The sequence below is a fragment of the Argopecten irradians genome, unplaced genomic scaffold (assembly GCF_041381155.1).
Source record: "Argopecten irradians isolate NY unplaced genomic scaffold, Ai_NY scaffold_0283, whole genome shotgun sequence".
NCBI lineage: Eukaryota > Metazoa > Mollusca > Bivalvia > Pectinida > Pectinidae > Argopecten > Argopecten irradians.
The window spans coordinates 1-20443 of NW_027187750.1; the positions used below are offsets into that span (position 1 = coordinate 1).

The window sequence follows — 20443 nt, forward strand, 5'->3', positions numbered from 1 at the left end:
CCATTTTCCAACTGAGTAGATAAATGAGTAATCCAAAATGACCACAATAGAACAGACAAATACATTACCAGGACCTAATAATCCAGTATATGTAATGATTTGTACGCAGAGAATATGAAAAAAATAAGATTTTAACGCTCAAAAATGGTCAAATGTTTCAGCCAATTTTTTCATATTTTTGGATTGTACGCAGCAAAAATGTTTCTAAACAACACAATTCGTATTCGTCATTAGTTATTTGAATCTCTTTTCAATGAGGTTAAAACAACAGACAAAAACAAAATGCATTGAAATGCAAAAGAGAATTATTGTTATTACCCTCATTAGGTTTACAAAACATTCACCTTTAGCGTATACTTGGGCATATGCTATTTTTCGGACTCAAACCGCTGACACTACAGTCTTCCTGAGGCGTGTTCAGAAATTTACTGTACGGCAGCGGGTGCGTTCTCGGGCGCGCACTCGATATGGTGGTTTCTCGTGCACTTGGAGGGGGGATCGCTTGTGGGACCAATCCTTGCCCATGGCTACAAATTTTTTCCCTAAATACATATTACTACCTTATACTTTTATGTACATCATATAATGAAATATTAGTGATTTGTAAGAATGGTAAACTTGTGTTGTTCATAGCTAACGCGGTGATATAATCGCAATCCTTTATTGAATGGATTAATTATTCGATAAGCGGACGATAAAATTTATCAGATTGGTCGGATTTTTGGCGTTTTATGCGAACTTACATTAGGATGTTATTCTTATATCCACACTATTTTTTTTTAACCTGCATGTTGATTGAGATCGCTTGGGGTCAATGCTGGCACATACAAGTTTTACTCTTCAAATTGTTTAAATTTTCACTTAATTTCATTTAATATTTATAAATTGAAATATATCAATATTTATCAATAACTATATTAAGTAAATAACAGCTAATGAAATATTGAGCATATCATTTATATTTCACAATCAGGTGTGCTATTTATTAGACTTAAAAACCTATTTTCCATTTTTATACAACTCTCTTAAATATTTTTAATGTGTGTCCGCGTCAACTCACGAAGTCCATCAAATATTTATTGTGAGATGTCAAGTCTTATAATATGATTTAGTGGTACATAATATTCTTTTGTAAATTGAATTAAACAATGAACGTATTTTGATTATTATATGTTCCCGAAATAAATTGGATTGTGAAGCTTCCAGCAAAGCTGAATAACAATAAAACGAATTGTAATAAATCGCAAAATATATTTGAACTATTTTATTGGAAAAATATTATTAATATAAAGCATGAAAACTATATATTTTGACAGAGAAAGTTTATCATGATCAACAATCCGTGCATAGACAGCATTTGGTTATATCGGTACCTGATCACCGTTGGAGACCAACGCTTTGATTGCATCAATGCTACGCTTCACTTAATCCACTCGTTGATCACGCTCAGCCAACAAGTCTCGTAAATGATGTAACTCTATAAATAGAAATCAATCGATACAACCTTTTTCATAAATAATACTCTTTCGGGTATGGAAGGGATAGATATACGTAAAATGGCCGCGTCCGTGAATGATGCCATTTCGGTGACAAACAAATTCACCTAGAAAAAAGTCATAAATATGTACCACTCGTAACAAGTTGTGTGGTTGTGTTTGGAATGTTAGAAATATACCTTATGTGGTATAGAATGCAATGTATGTGTCAACAAACTAAATAGAAGTTTAAGAAAGTATTTCGACGCCCATTGTTGGGATGTTCTCTGTCACCTCTTCAATAATTCGTATGCAACATTCCATCAGTGGTTTAAATATACGACTGGATAAAGTGTGACGAAACCAGCTTAGATAGATTGATTATGTTGAAAACGCGATTTTTGTGGCTGGGTTGATCCATGAGTTATTAGTGTAGCGTAGGGCTCTGGCAATGAATGTGTGTATATTAAACGTTTCATTTGCATCCACAAAAACCCTGATGATGATTTTGCCCTTTTTATAAATCTCATGGGGATCACGTACAGTGTAGATATACACAAAATAATTAATTATGTTCAGCATGAAAATACGTATTAGCACCATTAATAAATGTAATCAATAAGATTGATACTGCAAAAATCAACGTAATTATTTTAAATAATACGAAATTGCATACATATACATATTTATTGAGTACGTTATAAATATTATTAAAATTATTAATATATAAATTAATCATTAAAATTATGTTACGAAAAAATAATAATTAAATTTAGGAATTATCAGGTGTTTCAATGTTATCACATTTCATTTTTAATTCCATAACAGCTCGATAAAAAGGCTTTCGATTAGATTAGAAGTCACTGGTATGATTCCGTTTATAATCTCCTAGCATACGAATTGAGATACTTTCAAAATGATTGTTATTTATATAATAGATTCTCTTTTGAAACATCATTCGGGAACGTAATTTTAAACTGCACACGGAGAAATCAATATTGTATTAATATCTCTGTTTTCCTTCAAGCATTCAATATATATAGTGTATATCGACTAATAGATGAAATAGATATTGCATTACATATATCACTGCAATCTCTATCCGTTCATATTATGATAATCGTATGACGAGTTTGTGGAATTTTACCAGACATGTGCCTTTGGTGTTCTGTTAGCATCGAGCTGTGTTAAAGCTGGCAATGCAAGCACACACACTGATTTCAAATTTTGAAAAATAGATTAATTTCAAGAAATCGTTCATAATAACACCTTCTTCTGTCGAGAATAACGGTTTTGTTTCTTGTACTACTAGCATTATGACGCGCTCACCGATTTCTCTATAAAACACTTACATCGACTGATACACGGAGGACACGCACTGTCGATACATTCTGACCTATCAGCTGGTAGTTGTCCACTTTGTAACATCTAACATTATTGAATACAAAGTCCTTAACCGTAACATGCATGGGGTTTGTCTCCGATTAAAGAAATTGCTAGCACCTCTAAGCCATCTTCTAAATGTTTCTCAAAATAAAGTGTCCTTAAAATGAAAAGAACAGTAACAAATAGCCGTCCACATGGAACATCAAGCAAGCAAACTCAGGATAACCTCATACGAGTGAACTCGTATGGAATACCTTGGAATACCTCGAGCATTGTCAGCTGTAATATCATTCACTAAGCACTTTGCATTTTCATACCCCTGCAATATTCTGGGAAACAACTGCTAGATTTAAAGCGTTATGTGACGCAGGCGTCTTACAACAGCATAAGGTTATCTTATATATTATCTAAATTGATACAATATTAACTATAACATACTGAAGCAGAAAAATATACATTTCGCATAAAAAAGCTTTGTTTAGATAATATGTTAAACATGTTAAATGACTGAAAGCAAATGGTGGTCTACTACATGAAGCAATATGTAAATTTAAGATGAAAAAATTATTTCAAAATAATTGTTATTGCAATCATAATTATCACACTGTACTTCTTGTACATCCTCTCTTTTATACACACAAATTCATACATGTTTTTATCATTTACCAGAATAAAACCATTAAATATTAGAGTGTTAAAGACATCAAAATTTAGAAAACTTGTATGAATTATGCATAATATCGACATTATCACGTCAGCATAGGATCAGAACAGCTAGATTGGAACCACATGGTACAATAAAGATATGTATGTATAACAATGACAATTCAGCCATGGATAGTCTAAAGGTGTATCACCTAAAATAACTAAAATACACAATGTCGCATATCAAATGTGGGCCTCTTCTTACAAGTAATCAGCCATCTAAGTAAGCTGAAGCATGTAATGCTTTAAAACATGGATTCAAAATATCTAGTTCGTTTAATCACTTTAATCACTTATGTATTACAGTTCCTGTGTATTAACTGCGTCGGCGTATAGTCCACGGGAAGCAAACTCATGCATTTTCTATTATTTTGTCAAATAAAATCAAGATAACCCATACCAACAGATTGCCCGCGGGTTATACGTCGATGTAAAGCTTGGAGGTACACTACATATGTAATATGTACAAATAATAGTACATTAGTCTATCTGTTATAATGATTTCATTTTGAAAAGGGTATGGGTTTTTCAAAAACATGCAAAGTTATCAATAGCATATTTTGTGTTTTGAAAAAGGTTTCAAATGTAAGAAATATATAACTTATATGAAAAACACTTTGGTATAGTAAGAGGGTTACATGAGCTATTTTCTGTATATTTAAAATAGATTACAACGTATAGCCCGCATATTTTCCTTTTGTAATAGTTTCCACAGATAGCCCGCATTATGCATATTTGATGTGAAAATTCGTATAAGCCACCTGAAATACGCAAGAAATTACGGTAATATAACACCAATTATAATGCGTACATTTGCATTATGTACGTGTATGTGTCATGGTTCTGCGCGTTCGATCACCAAATGTAACCACATAATCCACTGTATTCAACTATAACCTCATGTTACCCTAGGGTAAGCTGTAGATAGAATTAAAAGACTTTCATATTTTGACTTCAGCAGAGCCAGTATTTTGATTGTTAAGTAAGTCAGTATACATTCATGTAGGTTTTTTTTTCGTAGAATCGTAGAGATGTATACTTTTGCAACAATATCTCATAACAAATACATTCTTAATATTGAGGCCTTAAAAAACTATCGAATTGAATGCGTGAAAAAAAAATGGCATGTCATTTTCTTTAATATTTTGATTCATACAAGGATCATTGTATGATGTATTGTGGTGATATTTAAGTAAGTTAAGTAAAGAAACATACTGTTCTATTATAAGAATTTACAATAACCGGGAGATAAGGTCAAAACCTCACTTAAAAATAGCGCCGTGTATAGTTCCATGTGTCTCTACACTTTTGATTATCCTTTATATATATGAACGCTGAAATATCAGTTTGGGCTGAAAACAATGTCGTTTGCCTGTATGCCAGGATCTCACACATTTGCGTAGACCGTGTCCGCTTCAAGATATTCTTTCACGAGTTGATAGCAAAACACATACTGGCTCTGCAAGTGAACATATGTTGTAATGAGAAATGGCGAGAATATTTTACATGGGGGAAATACCAATAATATTACACTAAACATTGATAGCATAGAAACCACTGTATTCAAATTCAGTGTCCACACCATCGAAGTAGGTAATATGGATCTGTGCTATATCGTTATAACGTAACATTCGAAAGATCGATTTTATCATCTTAATTATTCAATCAGTATATTTCGGATTGATGAAGTCATAGACGAAATACCGACGGTTTATCCTTTGATAGACTTCGTCTTAATAACATAAATATGAAAAAATATATTTTTTTTTATACTCGTATATATATATTTAAAGCTGCTTTAACAAACGTTTTATTTACAGTACCTTGCTAGGGAGACATTGTGGTCCTACGGATCTGGAGCTGTCTCACAGCTGCCATAATGTCTATATCACCATCGATCTCTAACCGTTCCATCACGTTACACATGGCACATAGGAGTCCGCATTCTGTTGCGCCGTCACTGCAAATATCAAAAGTTACAAACCAATCATAATGATTTTTTAATTACACAAATTAGCAATAGTACTAATTCATGCTCCACATAACGTGTGTGCGGTACTAGTATCTCTCTACAGTGGTAACGGTACGTACATGTTAATCTTTGTAACCTTCCCTCTGAAATGACGTTAGCGCGGGATGTCAACTTTTTAACGCCCGAGGTTTGTTTAGGACTAACGTCATTTCATCACCAATAGTATCAATAGTCCCATAAAGGCATCACGTTTAAGTTAAATAGTCCCATTTACGGTATTAAACGATTTTTTAGATTTTTTTTTTAAAATAAGAAAACTAAAATCAAATTAATAAGTATTTCACGACCAATAATTATGTTGCAACAGAATAAAGATAATTTTAACTTCACTCTTACAAAACACAAACTTTAAGATTGTGTAATAACTTGTATAATGAACATTATGACGGAGATGGTAGATCATTTACACGACCTGAAAGCGAATACTCTCGAACCAATTATTTTATATCAATATGAAAAAATAAACTTCATGTAGTTAATATGATTTTCTTCCAACACAGATTTTTCTATTAATACATGCCATGTATTAATTACTTACTTGCACGTTATGATAACAGACGGCGAATCTATCCCTCGTCGTCTCTGGATCAGCTGTATCATATCCAGCATGAACCTAGAATCTGGCAGTGACTGGCACCAGGATGGAGTCTCCAAGAGGGTAAGTTTAGTATTGATTCCGAGCTCCTGTTTTGAATAACATATTGAAACTCAAATTGAAATTGGTTGGGTTTTACTTACAACGCTTTTTTAGAGTGACAAATATTTTCATTTTACTTTTGCCGTAATGTTAGTGAATCAAATTTATTGCAGCATATTGATAACTCATTATAAAATCGAGCTGTAATTCTACCATTTAAAATTAGTACAATATATTATCTTACGTTAAGACCTAACAGATATGACATTTTATTCTTTCTAAACATGACTTTATATATACTTTATATTTCTTAGAAACAGCCTTACTTTGTTTTCAATTGTTATCTGCCTCTCCTCGACATGCTCTGATCCTACTGACCGATTGTCACATTTGACTGTTGACACGACACAAAATTGCCAAATTTTGCTCGAGATCCTTTGTTTGTTGGCCAACTTGGCTGGTCTGAAAAAAAAATATGTCATAGATGAAACATATGTTGGATGAGTGACTTACTTGATATTGATGTTATCACAATCATGTAATTTTCTGGATTTTTGTAATTTCAGTGGAACTGCACCAAGAAAGAATAACATACAATAATACATTGCAATAAAAATATAACATCACTGTTCTCTGAGCGTACCAGCGTATACTTGTTAGCATGATACTATTTCTTGTTCGATTCTTTTTCGATTGTAGCGCATTTCCTACTATACGCCCATTGTCTCTCTATCGACTTGTATTATCTAAGATAATCAATGTATGGTGACACTTCAGTACCACTAAAAAGTTGTGTTTAGGATTTTTTGTTTATTTTGTTTATATTTTTGTTTTTCGGCGATTTCCACGATAACTATACGAAGGAAAAGAGTCACATTATACCTGTAAAGGACCAATGGATACCACTGTGTCAGCCCGTTCCTGGGTAACCAGAGACAGGAAGTCGGTTGTCGTGTTGTCTAGGGGATGCTGGGTGAGGATGTATCCAAACGCTGTCCTATAGCCCTGTATCGTAACAAACATCTTTACATCATAAACCTGACCGAAATTACGCGAGGAATTCGTGCATCAACCCACCATAGTAGACATGATAGGCAAAATCCTACAAAATAGACTATTTTATATCTATATGAATTTAGCATAAACGAATCGATGGTGTTAAGCGATGTTTGTGTTTTTTTTCATTGAAAGATAATGTTTTATACCTCAAACTAGTTTACAATAACACTGAATTCGTTTACATGGAGTTACAATTATATGCTAGTCAACCAATAACTAACACTTTGATTTTATTTTCTAAATATTGATAATGAAATATAATAAACCCGTCTAATAGTTGTTTACAAAACGAAACTGTCTACATATTTTATGTAAAACGGAAAAGGAAAACTTACCGGTATGTTGACGGCATTAATGTACCCTGATTGTGTGGACATCAAACGGACCTTATAATTGTCAACTGTAAAACGAAGCACTCTTTGTCATCTGAATTATCTTTATCATGTTAATTAATTTTAATTAAGACGTATCAGTTTGACTTTGGTCATGTCTATCAACACTCCCCATTATAATTAACATATTGTTGTTTGATAATTCAACTAAAAACAACAGTTTGTTGTGAATGGCAAGGCAGTTTTTGATGTCTTTGTCAAGAAGTTATCTATATAAAATTAATATAGTCTTAAAACTGTGTAGAACGGAACCATATACATTTCATCTAGTTATGCCGAGATAGTTAAAACAAGCAAATTAGTCTCTTTATAACAATATAACTATATCATTATAACAAGATAAGTATAGTCTAGTTATAACGAGATAGTTATAACGAGCTAATTGGGTTTCATTATAACAATATAACTATCTCATTATAACAATATGCTTATCATCTAATCATAACGAAATAGTTTATATTGAGCTAACTTGTCTCGTTATAACAATATAGCTATCTCATTATAACAAGATAAGTATAATCCAGTTATAACGAGACATTTACTGTATAAGAATATAACTTGTCTCGTTATAACAATAATTGCTATTTCATTATAACAAGATAACTATCGTCTAGTTATAACGAAATAGTTATAACGAGTTAACTAGTCTCATTATAATAATATTGTTAATGCAATTGTGAATGCGACTAGAATGATATGTTTCTGATATTTTTGTCATTACATACCTGCTAGAATAGATGGGTTCCTATTCTTGCTCTTGTTTTTCAGTGCTGCCTCGTACTCGATGGGCTTGTATTCAGGTCGTTCGGCATCGAGGACCTACAATTGTAACATTCTGTTGTTTCGATCACATCGATTTAGGATATTTTCGTTGCAGGCAATTTTTGTTTTTAGTGAAATAGAATTATCACGAATATTATCGTTGTATAAAAGAACAATGCGTGATAGACAGATGGTTTTATTAATTGAGTGTTCACTTCGTCAAAATATCTTGGAAAAATTCAGCGGAGGTCGCCAATTTGTCACGACGTCCTCAAATCTCCTGACGTCACGGGCATCAAGATGACGTCACACTGAATTTCTAGTCAATGAGAAACGTCCCCGATTATATTACATTAGAGACAAACAATATGCAAAAATATCACGAACGAAGTCACTGTATATCAGTTGGATTATATGTTCATTGTTATCTACTACTTACGGCGAACTGATGTGCCGGGACATCGTCCTCCATCATGTCTGTGATGGTTCTACAAAAGTCTGTTTTAGACATACTTGTCGTTACCACTTTCAGTCCCTCCAGCAAAACAAAATGAAGCATCTCGTATTGTTTCTGTAATACAACCAAAAGTGTTTAAGAAAAAACATCAACGTTTGAATATACTGTTTTTACAAAATATGTATGAAACTATCATATTTTTTTAGCTATTTTACATTAAACTCCTTTCTGTTACAGAATAATCCATGCTTTTACCATGAATAATATACATCATTTTAGATTAGTGAAGAATTTATATACTATCTCTCGAGAAACTTTAGTCTAAGTGCAAAGCCATACATGGCATATCCCATGGTGATTTTAAGAAATGTCAGTATTTAAATGAGAACTTATATTTGTTTAAACTGAGCAAAACAATAATGAGAAACAATGGGTTCAAAACAAAGGTGTTTTAGTACCGCCGTCTGTATCATGTTCATCCGACCCTTCCTCATCTTTTCGACGTAAGCAAACACATCAATGTCCTGACTGTTCTTCCCGTCCAGCAACAAAGCGTCCAATCCGATATAGCTTCCGGTTCGTCCAATACCAGCGCTAGACAAAGCAAATGTGCACATGGTATCGTCATGACGTAATAAAATAATGCAACATGTCTAAACCGGAAGTCACCGGGACCAGCATACATGGCCGTTATAGCTAGGTTTCGGGTTTATAAAGGTTTTAATAACTATAAATAATAAGGAAAATCCAATACCATTTCACCGCAATAGACAGGGATCCGAATTTTATTAATTAAAACCACAGGTTAACGTCAATATAACGGTCAACGAAAATGTACTTCATTATAAAAGATTAAACAAAAAACTCCATTAATGAGATTGGGCTACTAGACTTATAAAAATTTAATATGAACAATTACACAAGTACCTGCAATGTACAACCAATGGGCCTTTGTGTTCTGTACGCCCATTCTTTATCCGTTTGTAAAACTGGAGGAGCTCGAAAGGTTCCGGCACTCCGTGATCCGGCCACTTTGTGAAGTGGTACTGTGTTATTCGTCTTGTACTATTAGTCTGTGTAACAGTATATCGTATCTTATGTTAATTAGAAATATTCTTTACCTCATGTTTATATTGACCGTACGCACACGGCACATCTTTGCGATATAATGCTGTCTCATATTTACTTGTGGACATGTTAGATGGAGTAATGTGGTATACCTGTTTTTTATTTAGTGTTTAATACAATAGGAAGTTATAGGTGATTTATTCTATAGAATATGTACATAATTACGTATTAAGTGTGTTTTTCAGTAATATGCGCGATTTGTCTAAATTCTAAGAATTATTATGTTTTTATAGACCCAATCCCGTGCAAATATGCTTTTAAACCTACGTTTTTATATGCATGAATGTACTCATGTGGATAGGGCGTATAAAGGCTTTGCCTGTTGCCCGATCCTAATTAAAATTTTATATTTTTATATTATATTTTGAAATGAAAATACCTGTTTGTTCTTCAATGAAATTGTCCGTATAGTGTAAAACGCGTATGCAGTCTCCTCCTGTAGTTTGACTTGAAACTGACTAAGCTCTAACGGTTCCTCGTCACTTTCCTTCGCTGCCCAGTAAGTTATGCACTTTATCTAAGGAGAGATTCAATTAATATCAACAATAATAACATTTCTATATCATTAACATTGATATAAAATAAAATCTTCTTTAACGACCATTTTTGTACTATGATCATCTCTGCATTAACATCATTTATATATATTAAGACTTGTCTGTATTAAGGTCATCTGCTTATTACCATGACGACAACGTTTTATGGTCCAAAATATGAATATCAACGTAATTGAAATGTTCTAACAGACCACCAGGTTATCACGTCTTGTTTTACTTTGACTTTGGATTTTGTTTATAAACAATAAATTGTTTTATTGTGGACATGCTACGTTTTGTTGGCAATGAAGAATCATCCCTCAAAAATATTATTATTTAACAATTTCGTCAGTTTGGTTAATGTATTGATACTGTTACACAAACAGTAAAAATTCAGACTTTGTCTGATGAAGATGACAGGGTACATGTCGTACTTGTCTACCAGTCATCGATATGTGACACATAAAATGTTCATTGGTTGTGCAATAGTATCATTACAAAAATCACTCACATATAGTTTATATATCATTACATAGCGTAACAGATTATCTAATCTCAACCCAAAATCAGCTCTCTCAGGTGTGACTCAATAATTCCTAAATAAATGATCTGATATATCTGTTGATTACCTTCCCAAGTTCCATCAGGTTGGCTAACATGACAATTTTCCCACATTTGTTTTGCCAGATCATTCTCCAGAAATCTTCAAGTGTGTTCGTTTTGGGGCCTGATATAAAAATATGAACGGAAATCATTCCAAAGTTTTTCGACACGTCATCAACATAGAAATTATTATACAAAATTAAGTAAAATAGTGCCTATTTTCCGACAATTATATATTTTGCATTAAATATACAGTATCTTGAAATCATGTATTGCAAATAAAAAAAAAATATTTAAAAAATAAATTGCAGGAGAATATAAAATCTACTAACCTTGTGTAGCAATGTATGCCTTTTCATTTCGAACACCCTAAAACAGACATTTTACATGCATCATGGCCTTCACTTTATCTACATTAATCGTTGAAGTCAAAATCAAATGCAATGTATATAATTTTTAGAGCGCACAGTTATTGTGATATGTTATTAAGTATCCACTATAAGATATTCATGTTTTCTCTTTTCCATTATAACGCTGATTGTTACAGATTGCGCTAATTTGTCAAATGCAGTAAATCCACGCGAATTGAAAAAAAAACAGTTTGAAGACATACATAGAAATTGGCATTATGGTCTTAGTATTATTAGTCTGGTAATTCCGTATTTTATTTCAATTCTCTTAACAACGTTTTGTGTCGATATACATTTAAAAATATAGAATAAGCAGGATCTGATATAGTTTAATATACTGCCTTCTTCTGGAGCACCTGGTCCTGCAACCATTTTTCATATAATTACATACTAGTCTGCGTTTGTTTGTTTTTTATTTGGATTTCTTTGGAACTGTTTTTATTTTGATAATTTGTAAAATCTTAATAGGTTTTGGTTCAATGTGTATGTTTGTATTTTTTTAATTTTATTACAAATGTACTCATACATACATCTATAAAATTCGCATTGATGTAGTCAGTGCTGCCCGCTTTCTCTTTCTTCAGGACAACCCTCGAATGGTCATCTGGAGGTCATAATATTTTAATAAAATGCAAATGTATCAAAAGGAAATGTATTAATTATAAGTTTTCATTGGCTGAAACAGTATTAATATTCTGTTAAAATTGACATTCAAACATTTGATGAATCATATAAAAAGAAATACGACGTCCTTCATTGACAACCCTATATATCTCTCTTCAAATTAAACCAAATAATTGATGGCAAAAAAACGGGAATCTAAGACACGTGTACTCACAGGGAAATGTAGTTTTGAATCTGTTCAGCGGAATATTTTTAGGTAAATTTGAGGCTTTATATGGATACTTCAAGCCGTGTGGAAGACTCTGAAAAAATCAAATATTTTGTAACGTATGTTGAACAATAATTAGTATACAGGAAAGCATAGCACGATAGACGAATTTATCCTTTGAAAGGGAGCACATCTTACCTTAAACTCCACTTCGTACATCTCATTTTCTTTTTTCGCCGTTACGATTTCCTTGAGCTCAGACATCAGGAGTTTTGTCTCCCCTCTTACGTCCGTATCGTTTGGACCATTGACATAAATAACCTCGTCCTCATCTACATCCGTCTCCGTAATCTTCACTTCCGGCGGTATATCGTCTTTTGTGGATTCCACGTTACCAACGTTTATGTAGACATTCTCAGTTCCTGTTAAGAAAGAATTCTGGAGCATGCTCAAATTTTAAATGATCAGATGTTCATAACAAAATGATATCAGACATGCCATCCATACAAATAATTCTTGATTCCAGTGTTGTAAAAATAGACTTATCCAAACCCTCTAATATACAATTTATCCCGAAACAACACGAAACTATTTTAATGTTAAAAGTCTATATTCCTAAATTAATAAAACGTTTTAAATAAGTTATATAGTACACAATAGCGGAAGAGGAAATCACACATTTTTGATCTAATCAACATGCTCGCCATAAATTAATAATGTTTACTTCGTTATGCAGTCTGCTTCCACAGAAGAGTTTTAGCTCACTATTACTATTAATAAAAGTAATTACATCTTACCGTTGCTGCTTTTATTTGGTGCCGCATATTTACTACTTGCTGATCCTTGTCCTCTTGCTCTGCGCTTACTAAATATAAAACATACTTGTTTTTAAACAAAAAGTTTTCGTGATTTTAGAATCAATACATAAATGGTGATCTGATTTATATGTAAGGATATACATGTATGTTAATGTATATTATAAACAAGACTTACGTGTACTAAGCCTAACCCATGTACATGTGTACATGTGGTGACTATTGATGCGATAGGTAATATTACGGAATGAATATAAAAACGAAAACACGTTGTAAAAACGAAACTAAAAAGGAAGAACCGAAAGCGCTACAACATCTACAAAATACTTCGATTTAGAATGATCGATTTGCTCCGGTATTTATGCCGAAGTTTTGGAATGTAACAGTTTTGAGTATGAGTTACTAATTATGTGGCTCGCTATTTAGTATTCCGTAAATTCTACAAACCGCTACCAATGGCGGCGACGAACATCAAAAACGACTAACTGTATCTTTGCCGTACTAATGATTTAATAACACAGCTTGTAAAAACAAAGCACCGGGTATCGACCTGATCAGTGGTATTAATTATCTTGATGATATCAAACAAGCAACACAAGCTGTCATAATCCCTATTGCCCGGCGTAGGGCCGTCTCGAGACAGCTAGATGTGACAGCATGCCGCGGGGCATCGGCGAACACCTGATCTGAACATGTATTTTTTTATTTGAATCATCGAGTGTCAGTTACCTATGATTCTATAACAAATGATCCATGAAAAAATTTCGATACATCGAGAAATTCGATTCATCGGAGTTCGAATCATCGAGGTTTGAATGTACTTTTTCTGTATTATATTTTATCGCAGATAAAGTAATGCAATGATGCAGTAGAAGTGATATTCACTAACCGTATCACGATGAAACAGTTCAGCACAGCTGTCTTCAAAATCAATGTAAAATATTCACTAACCGTATCACCATGACCTAGTTCAGTACAGCTGGATTAAAAGAAGTATAAAATATTCACTAACCGTACCACGATGAACGAGATCACTATAACCAACAAAACAGCAACAACTGCTCCCACAATTCCTCCAATCTGGGCACTATTTCCATTGGATGATTCATCAGACGTCTGGGTCTCAATGCGAGCTTTTATTGAAATGATAATTACCGAAAAGTGCATCACTTTTCAGTCGATTATGTATTGGCACAGGCGAACAGCATAACATCGAAAGCAAAATATCGGTTTCTGGTTATTATATAAATATTGAACATATTTAATTTGTTGCCATTTTATGATTAAATACACAAGTTCATAACATGACATAAAAAAAGTTTTTCTTTAAGTCTTTATGATAGAAACATGGTTGATGATGTCTAAATATCACCCATTTACAGAGTGAAATACTGTATAATGTAATGGTGTATCATTTTATAGTGTGACAATTGCAGCAATTATTGTGAAGCACACACATCTACCGAATTATTTGATGCTGGGATGGCAAAAATAACATGTTATGAATACATAAAAATATTTACACGAATTAAACATTTTATTTCTTAATAAACCTGATATATTAAACACTGAATCCGTCTGCTATTTCTCTCTGTCATGAAGCTTTTTATATGGCATCTTACCTTGAGTACATGTCTGTCCCTTCCATTCCACCTCACATCCGGGTACCTTACATACCCCAGTCCTCCCGTTACAGTCAGAGTTAGCACAATTACAGGTCTGGTTACAGTCTCGTCCGAATGTGTGGTTAGTACAAGCTGTTTTATAAACAGAGTATATCGTCTACTTACTGACAAAAGAAATAATCATTTCGAAAATGAATTACTGGCTACTGATTTCTACGGCGGCACAGTACTTTGGCACAGAGGTGACACGAAAAATATTATTTCAAATGTGGGATAGATATATTACCTAATGTAGGATAAACATACTTTTATCGATGTAAGACGAAAAAAATGTATTTAATATAGTGCGAAAAAATATGTTGTTTTTTTTATTTCTTTTATGTGGTCACGTAAAAGCTATTACGTCATATCGTAATATGTTTTACGTGAGCACGTAAGAAAAAAAATCACCCTACATTAACAGGTATTTTCTAGTGTCACCTCTGTGTAGTTTCATCAATGAGACGCTTTACAGACATAAAGAAATATTTATATTAATCATATCAGGTCAACACATATTGTACCTCAATAGTCCATTAGAAACTATTTAAAGCCCCGGTATATGTAACTAGTAACACAATCGAGTCCAAATATTAATATCAGTCATCTAGTTAAGATTAAGATATACCAAGTATATTTGCAATGATTTCTTAGTAAATGTTGAAATTAGATGGTTTTAAGTATGACGTCATTTTAGTCTCGTCGCCATATATGTTACGTGTGTTGCCGAACGGGAGAAGGAAAGGTCATGACCCGTTTTCCTGAGATTTCGGAAAGACGACAAGTAATCACGTTGTGTTCTCGGCAACAGCGTTACAATATCGGCTACTTCTGTTGTATATGAAAATGGGAACCACGAAGATATTCTCAATTCATATGACGTATATGACGTCTTTAAGACATAAGGTTTCAGGAAAAAAATGGACCCCAACAAATCACGACTCCTTGGCGGTCGCCATATTGGTTTTCAAACTGGCCGCTAAAGTCACCTTGTTTTAGCTATATCTCACGTTCTGTAGTAGAGTGTAAGCTCCAAAATTTAAAGGTTTTTATCCATATTGTTGATACTTAGAAATATTATAGAAGTGTGAAATTGTATATAGAAGAATCGCTATTTTGTTATCCAAGATGGCAGAAAGTCTCGATAGTGATAGAATCCTTTGCCTGTGGCCTCGGGTAATATCAATACTCGAGTTGACAAATCACCGTATCCGTCTGAAAACAGGCCTATATTTTCATAACATCTCTCATGTAATGATACAGAACTGTATAGAACCTACCTTGGTCACAAGCTTGTCCTGACCAGCCCGCTTTACATCCCACGTTGTGACATGTTCCATTTATATGGTTACACCCTGGACTCAGACAATGACACTCTTTTGTACAGTTAGGACCAAAATATCCTGCTGGGCATTCTGCAAGTACGTCATATTGATAATCGCAATAAAATACATAATAATATACATTAGTAGTGTTCTTTTAAAAAATGGGCCATTATTATGAACGCATCATCGGTATAAAAATCGCCATGACATTTGATTTATTAAGATAAAATTAAATCGTATGGCGTTACCTTGACTACATGATTGTCCTTCCCATCCTACTTCACATCCAGGTACCTTACATATCCCAGTCTTCCTGTCACAGTCAGATGTATCACAATGACAGGTCTGTGTACAGTCTCGTCCGAATGTTTTGCCCACACATTCTGCATTATAAAAATTCCAATGTGACTAAACAGGATTTACCTACCAGATTTAAGATTTTATTAATACAATCTAGGCACACCTTTGTTTGCCACAAGAGGTCAATCTATACAAAACATACATGGCGGACAGGGTAATTGATAGTACAGTATAAACATAATACACTCAAACTTACATATTCGTGTTTGAAATATTTACGTACATTGGAGAGTATAATGAATATAGTCATCGATAATTATGTATAAATGTAATATAAGCAAGCAATCATATCAATATTTTAGTATTATAATGGTATATGCTTAATAATTCATATCATTGACTTTTAGCGGTGTAATAGAATTGCATAACCACTAAATATATTTCAATTTTATCATGTAATGTGTTTAAACATTTCAATGCCGGCCATTTTGAAAAACAACATGGCCGTCGGCTTTTACCAATGTTTATATTTGCATTCAGTAACCTTGAAAATATAGGTATATATAGGAACAAGAATCAGGATCCTACGTCATTTAGTTTTTAAGATATTAGGCTTAAAATATTTTCATGGCGGCTATTTTTCAAAAATGGCCGCCATGGCCGTCAGCAGCAAGATCCGCTTGGGGTCCGTTCTCAATTACCTTGTATAAGTTCATAGTGATGGTGTACCAAACAGAATTGTATCACAAAGTGCACGATTCAGCCAAAAATGGGGCTTAAGCCTAGCTTTTTAGAGAATCGAAAAGGAGGCTTACAATAAATCCACGCAAATACTGAACATCATATAGCAAAGAAAAAGATATATTGAATAACAAGTTATTTCCAATTCTTATTATAGGCATAATCATCCCTTGGTTGTGCTGTATATAACACACCGTCAAGCAGCAAGCTCTGTTCACTCAAAGAATTAACATAATGATATAGCGAATAACTGGTTCATCGTTATGAGAAAAAGATATTATTAATTATTATAATTCAATAGCCCATTTTCGGATTACCGGTTTCCGGACGATATTCGTCGTTTAGAAACGCCACTAACTAAAAAAGTCCGGGTAGCCCACTTCCGGTTAAATCCAATATGGCGAATATGTGTCAACAACAAACGACTTTCTACTTGACAAGTTCCAGCACTGAAAGGATACCTTCAGCAGAGAGGCATTTCGTTTTCGTTAGGGCGGAGAATGGATCTTATAAGACTTGCCACGCTTGCAGAGGAGATGAACTTGGAGGTTCTAACGTCCACGGACGATTATGACATGATGGATGAGGCTAGGCGAACGGTTGGCAAGGACGCCGTGGTGCTACCCTCTGTGACAGCTGTTAGTAAGTGGTCCAAAGACTTGCGTTCACTGCCAGATATTGAACATTGTGACATTTTAATACATTTCATGAGAAAATGTGAATGGACAAATGATAGGCTTAAAATGTATGATGGCTACCAGCTGTATACAGCTAACCATATCGGTGATGCCGAGCTAGCGATCGTGGACTCCTCATCTGATCATGACTGCATGTATGTATCTGCTACCTGTGTACCGGAAACACGACAGACTGCAGCCCCTTACAAGGTTTGGATCTTGATGAATGCCAGAACTGCAGAAATCATGTCTGGTGGTTGTACATGTGTTGTGTAAGTACTTATATATTGTACATGCATAATATACGTATATATTCTATGAAAAATGTAGGACCGGATAGGCGGATGATATACAACAAAATACTGATTTTGTAAAAATGTAACAACAATTTAATCAAATAAGTTTAGTTTCAACAAGTGTTACTATTGAAATAAATATCTGTAAATAACTAGTACAGGTAGTACATGTAAAGCATACTACTAACAATAGATATATTTATGTAATGACTAGGACAACATGGAAATATTTTAACAATACTGTGATGCAGTACTTGTGTAGCTAGAACATCATGGATTTACATGTAGCATATTAATATTCTCATTGTGTTGGATGCTACTTAAGCAATAAACTGTTACCAGATTGGACATACAGTTGATATGAAGCCCATCCGGAAGGAAGATAAATAGAATGGCGCCCGTTAGGGCGCCATGAATATTTATCTTTCGGACGGATGGGCTTCATATCAACTGTATGTCCAATCTGGTAACAGTTTATTACTTATATTTCCATTACGATCATTCAAATTCAAAACTATACATGTATATGTTTTGAATTTCCCGCTTGCGCTAGTGTTGACGTCACCAAGTTCAATAAACGGAACAGCTATAGCATCAGCTTCTGAATATAGTTCAACACAAAACGGTTTTTTGAAACAAGCGAACAAATGAAATTTAAGCGATAGTATTCTTTAATACATGCTATTTTGTCAACACGATATTACCGTTAGATTTCATAGACCGCACAACTGTAAAACCACTTTTAAAAAATATTTGACCGTTATGTATAGGCGTAAGTATACAGTGTATACATTGTCAGTGACGCGGCGGAAACGTCAAATATTCATACGCTTGAACAGATGGGAGTTCATAGCCAGATATTGCCCATCTGGTTTAACATAGATTAAACGGGAAACTGAATGTCGAATGGAAATATATACATATACAAGTAATGTATAGTCCGCTACACCTGCCTATATTATTAGGTAAAACAATAAAAAAATAAAGTAAAACAAAAAACTGCTACATGTAGATCTGTATTGTAAATTTATGAGACAAAACCAATACGGGACATTGTGTGCAACACAAAATTACAGTTCTAAAATAATACAAGAATAAATGCAAAATGGTACACACAACATATATCATGGGCCTAATTATTGCTCAAGATTATTTTGATACATTAAATTAATTGGTCAATGAGTGAATTTAGTCTTAATGTCGAATTAAGAGAGGTTTTACCGACAAATAGTTTTTTCAGTGACAATGGCACCTGTAAACACTGCGTCGCACTACTGTTTTCCCTATCTAGCTTCGGTACTCGACACAAGGACCGTTCAACCGAGGTATGTATAGATGTGGAATGTGTTTGGGACAAACCAAGGAAAACCTCAGAGCCAATGGAAATTGAGCATATTGATATACGAAGTGATCCATCTACATCTGCTCCATACGTTCCAACACGGAACAACTATACTCCTCACCTGAGCTGTACTTCACAGAGAGAGGTAGAGAAGGAGCTGTATGAAATGTGTAAAGGCACGGATGGATTACTTTTGCAAACTCTTGATCCTCCAAGTGATGAGGGTGAGGATGAAGCCCCTCTTAGACCCCCAACCATGTTGGATTTTGCATCTGCTGAGAATGATGGAATGTCTTTTATTGCACAGTTAAGTGTATCTTTTGACAGTAGAACATTTTTATTTATATATATATACAGTATAACTTGTCTAAACCGGATGTGAACGGGACCAGTCGATTTGTTTGGTTTATACAGGTGTCCGGTTTTTGAGGATATAACCTTATCACAATACGTTCACATGAAAATCATCAGAAGAATTTTTGTATTACGGCACAAACATTTATGTGTATGTTTTATTGTTAGAATTGACCGTGAAAAGTATTCACAAATACAATGTACATGTAACAAAACCATCGAATAAAAAGTGAAAAGTTGTCACTACCGGTACAGGTAAATCCCCTTAGGTGCCTCATGATCAGTCCCATGTTGTGAAAACATCGTTGCCGGTTTGCCCAAGATTATTTTACAAAGAAAGGTATTGTAACAGTTCCTAGACAGTTCCGGTTTTCAGAGTATACAATTTCCGGATTTTGCAGATTTTGGGTACTATAGTTTATTAAGAAATTTGCCTGGACCAAACAAATTAATCGATATAGACAAGTTTCCGGTTCATACAGGGTTCAGTTTAGACAAGTTATACTGTACTATAT

General features: G+C 33.8%; 2 protein-coding genes across 2 annotated transcripts in view; one reads left to right on the top strand and one right to left on the bottom strand.

Annotated features, from left to right (window-relative positions):
• Window positions 1–3212: 3212 nt before the first annotated feature.
• LOC138312345 (uncharacterized) overlaps window positions 3213–20443 on the bottom strand; it is a 47638-nt gene continuing 30407 nt past the window's right edge. Inside the window, exons 14-35 of the mRNA XM_069253255.1 lie at window positions 16467–16601; window positions 16174–16308; window positions 14852–14986; window positions 14242–14362; window positions 13212–13279; window positions 12613–12836; window positions 12421–12508; window positions 12113–12186; window positions 11505–11541; window positions 11199–11296; window positions 10413–10550; window positions 9833–9978; window positions 9364–9499; window positions 8888–9019; window positions 8412–8505; window positions 7630–7694; window positions 7118–7240; window positions 6858–6868; window positions 6562–6697; window positions 6137–6282; window positions 5395–5526; window positions 3213–5098 (exon numbers count right to left, since the gene is read on the bottom strand). Coding sequence (XP_069109356.1) covers window positions 4954–5098; window positions 5395–5526; window positions 6137–6282; window positions 6562–6697; window positions 6858–6868; window positions 7118–7240; window positions 7630–7694; window positions 8412–8505; window positions 8888–9019; window positions 9364–9499; window positions 9833–9978; window positions 10413–10550; window positions 11199–11296; window positions 11505–11541; window positions 12113–12186; window positions 12421–12508; window positions 12613–12836; window positions 13212–13279; window positions 14242–14362; window positions 14852–14986; window positions 16174–16308; window positions 16467–16601 — 2519 coding nt within the window. The 3' untranslated portion in view covers window positions 3213–4953. The remainder of the gene's footprint in view (window positions 5099–5394; window positions 5527–6136; window positions 6283–6561; window positions 6698–6857; window positions 6869–7117; window positions 7241–7629; window positions 7695–8411; window positions 8506–8887; window positions 9020–9363; window positions 9500–9832; window positions 9979–10412; window positions 10551–11198; window positions 11297–11504; window positions 11542–12112; window positions 12187–12420; window positions 12509–12612; window positions 12837–13211; window positions 13280–14241; window positions 14363–14851; window positions 14987–16173; window positions 16309–16466; window positions 16602–20443) is intronic.
• Window positions 17166–19956, top strand: LOC138312346 (uncharacterized). Its single transcript, XM_069253256.1, has 3 exons — window positions 17166–17187; window positions 17701–18208; window positions 19473–19956. Exons 1-3 carry the CDS (start codon window positions 17166–17168, stop codon window positions 19954–19956), a joined length of 1014 nt encoding a protein of 337 aa, XP_069109357.1.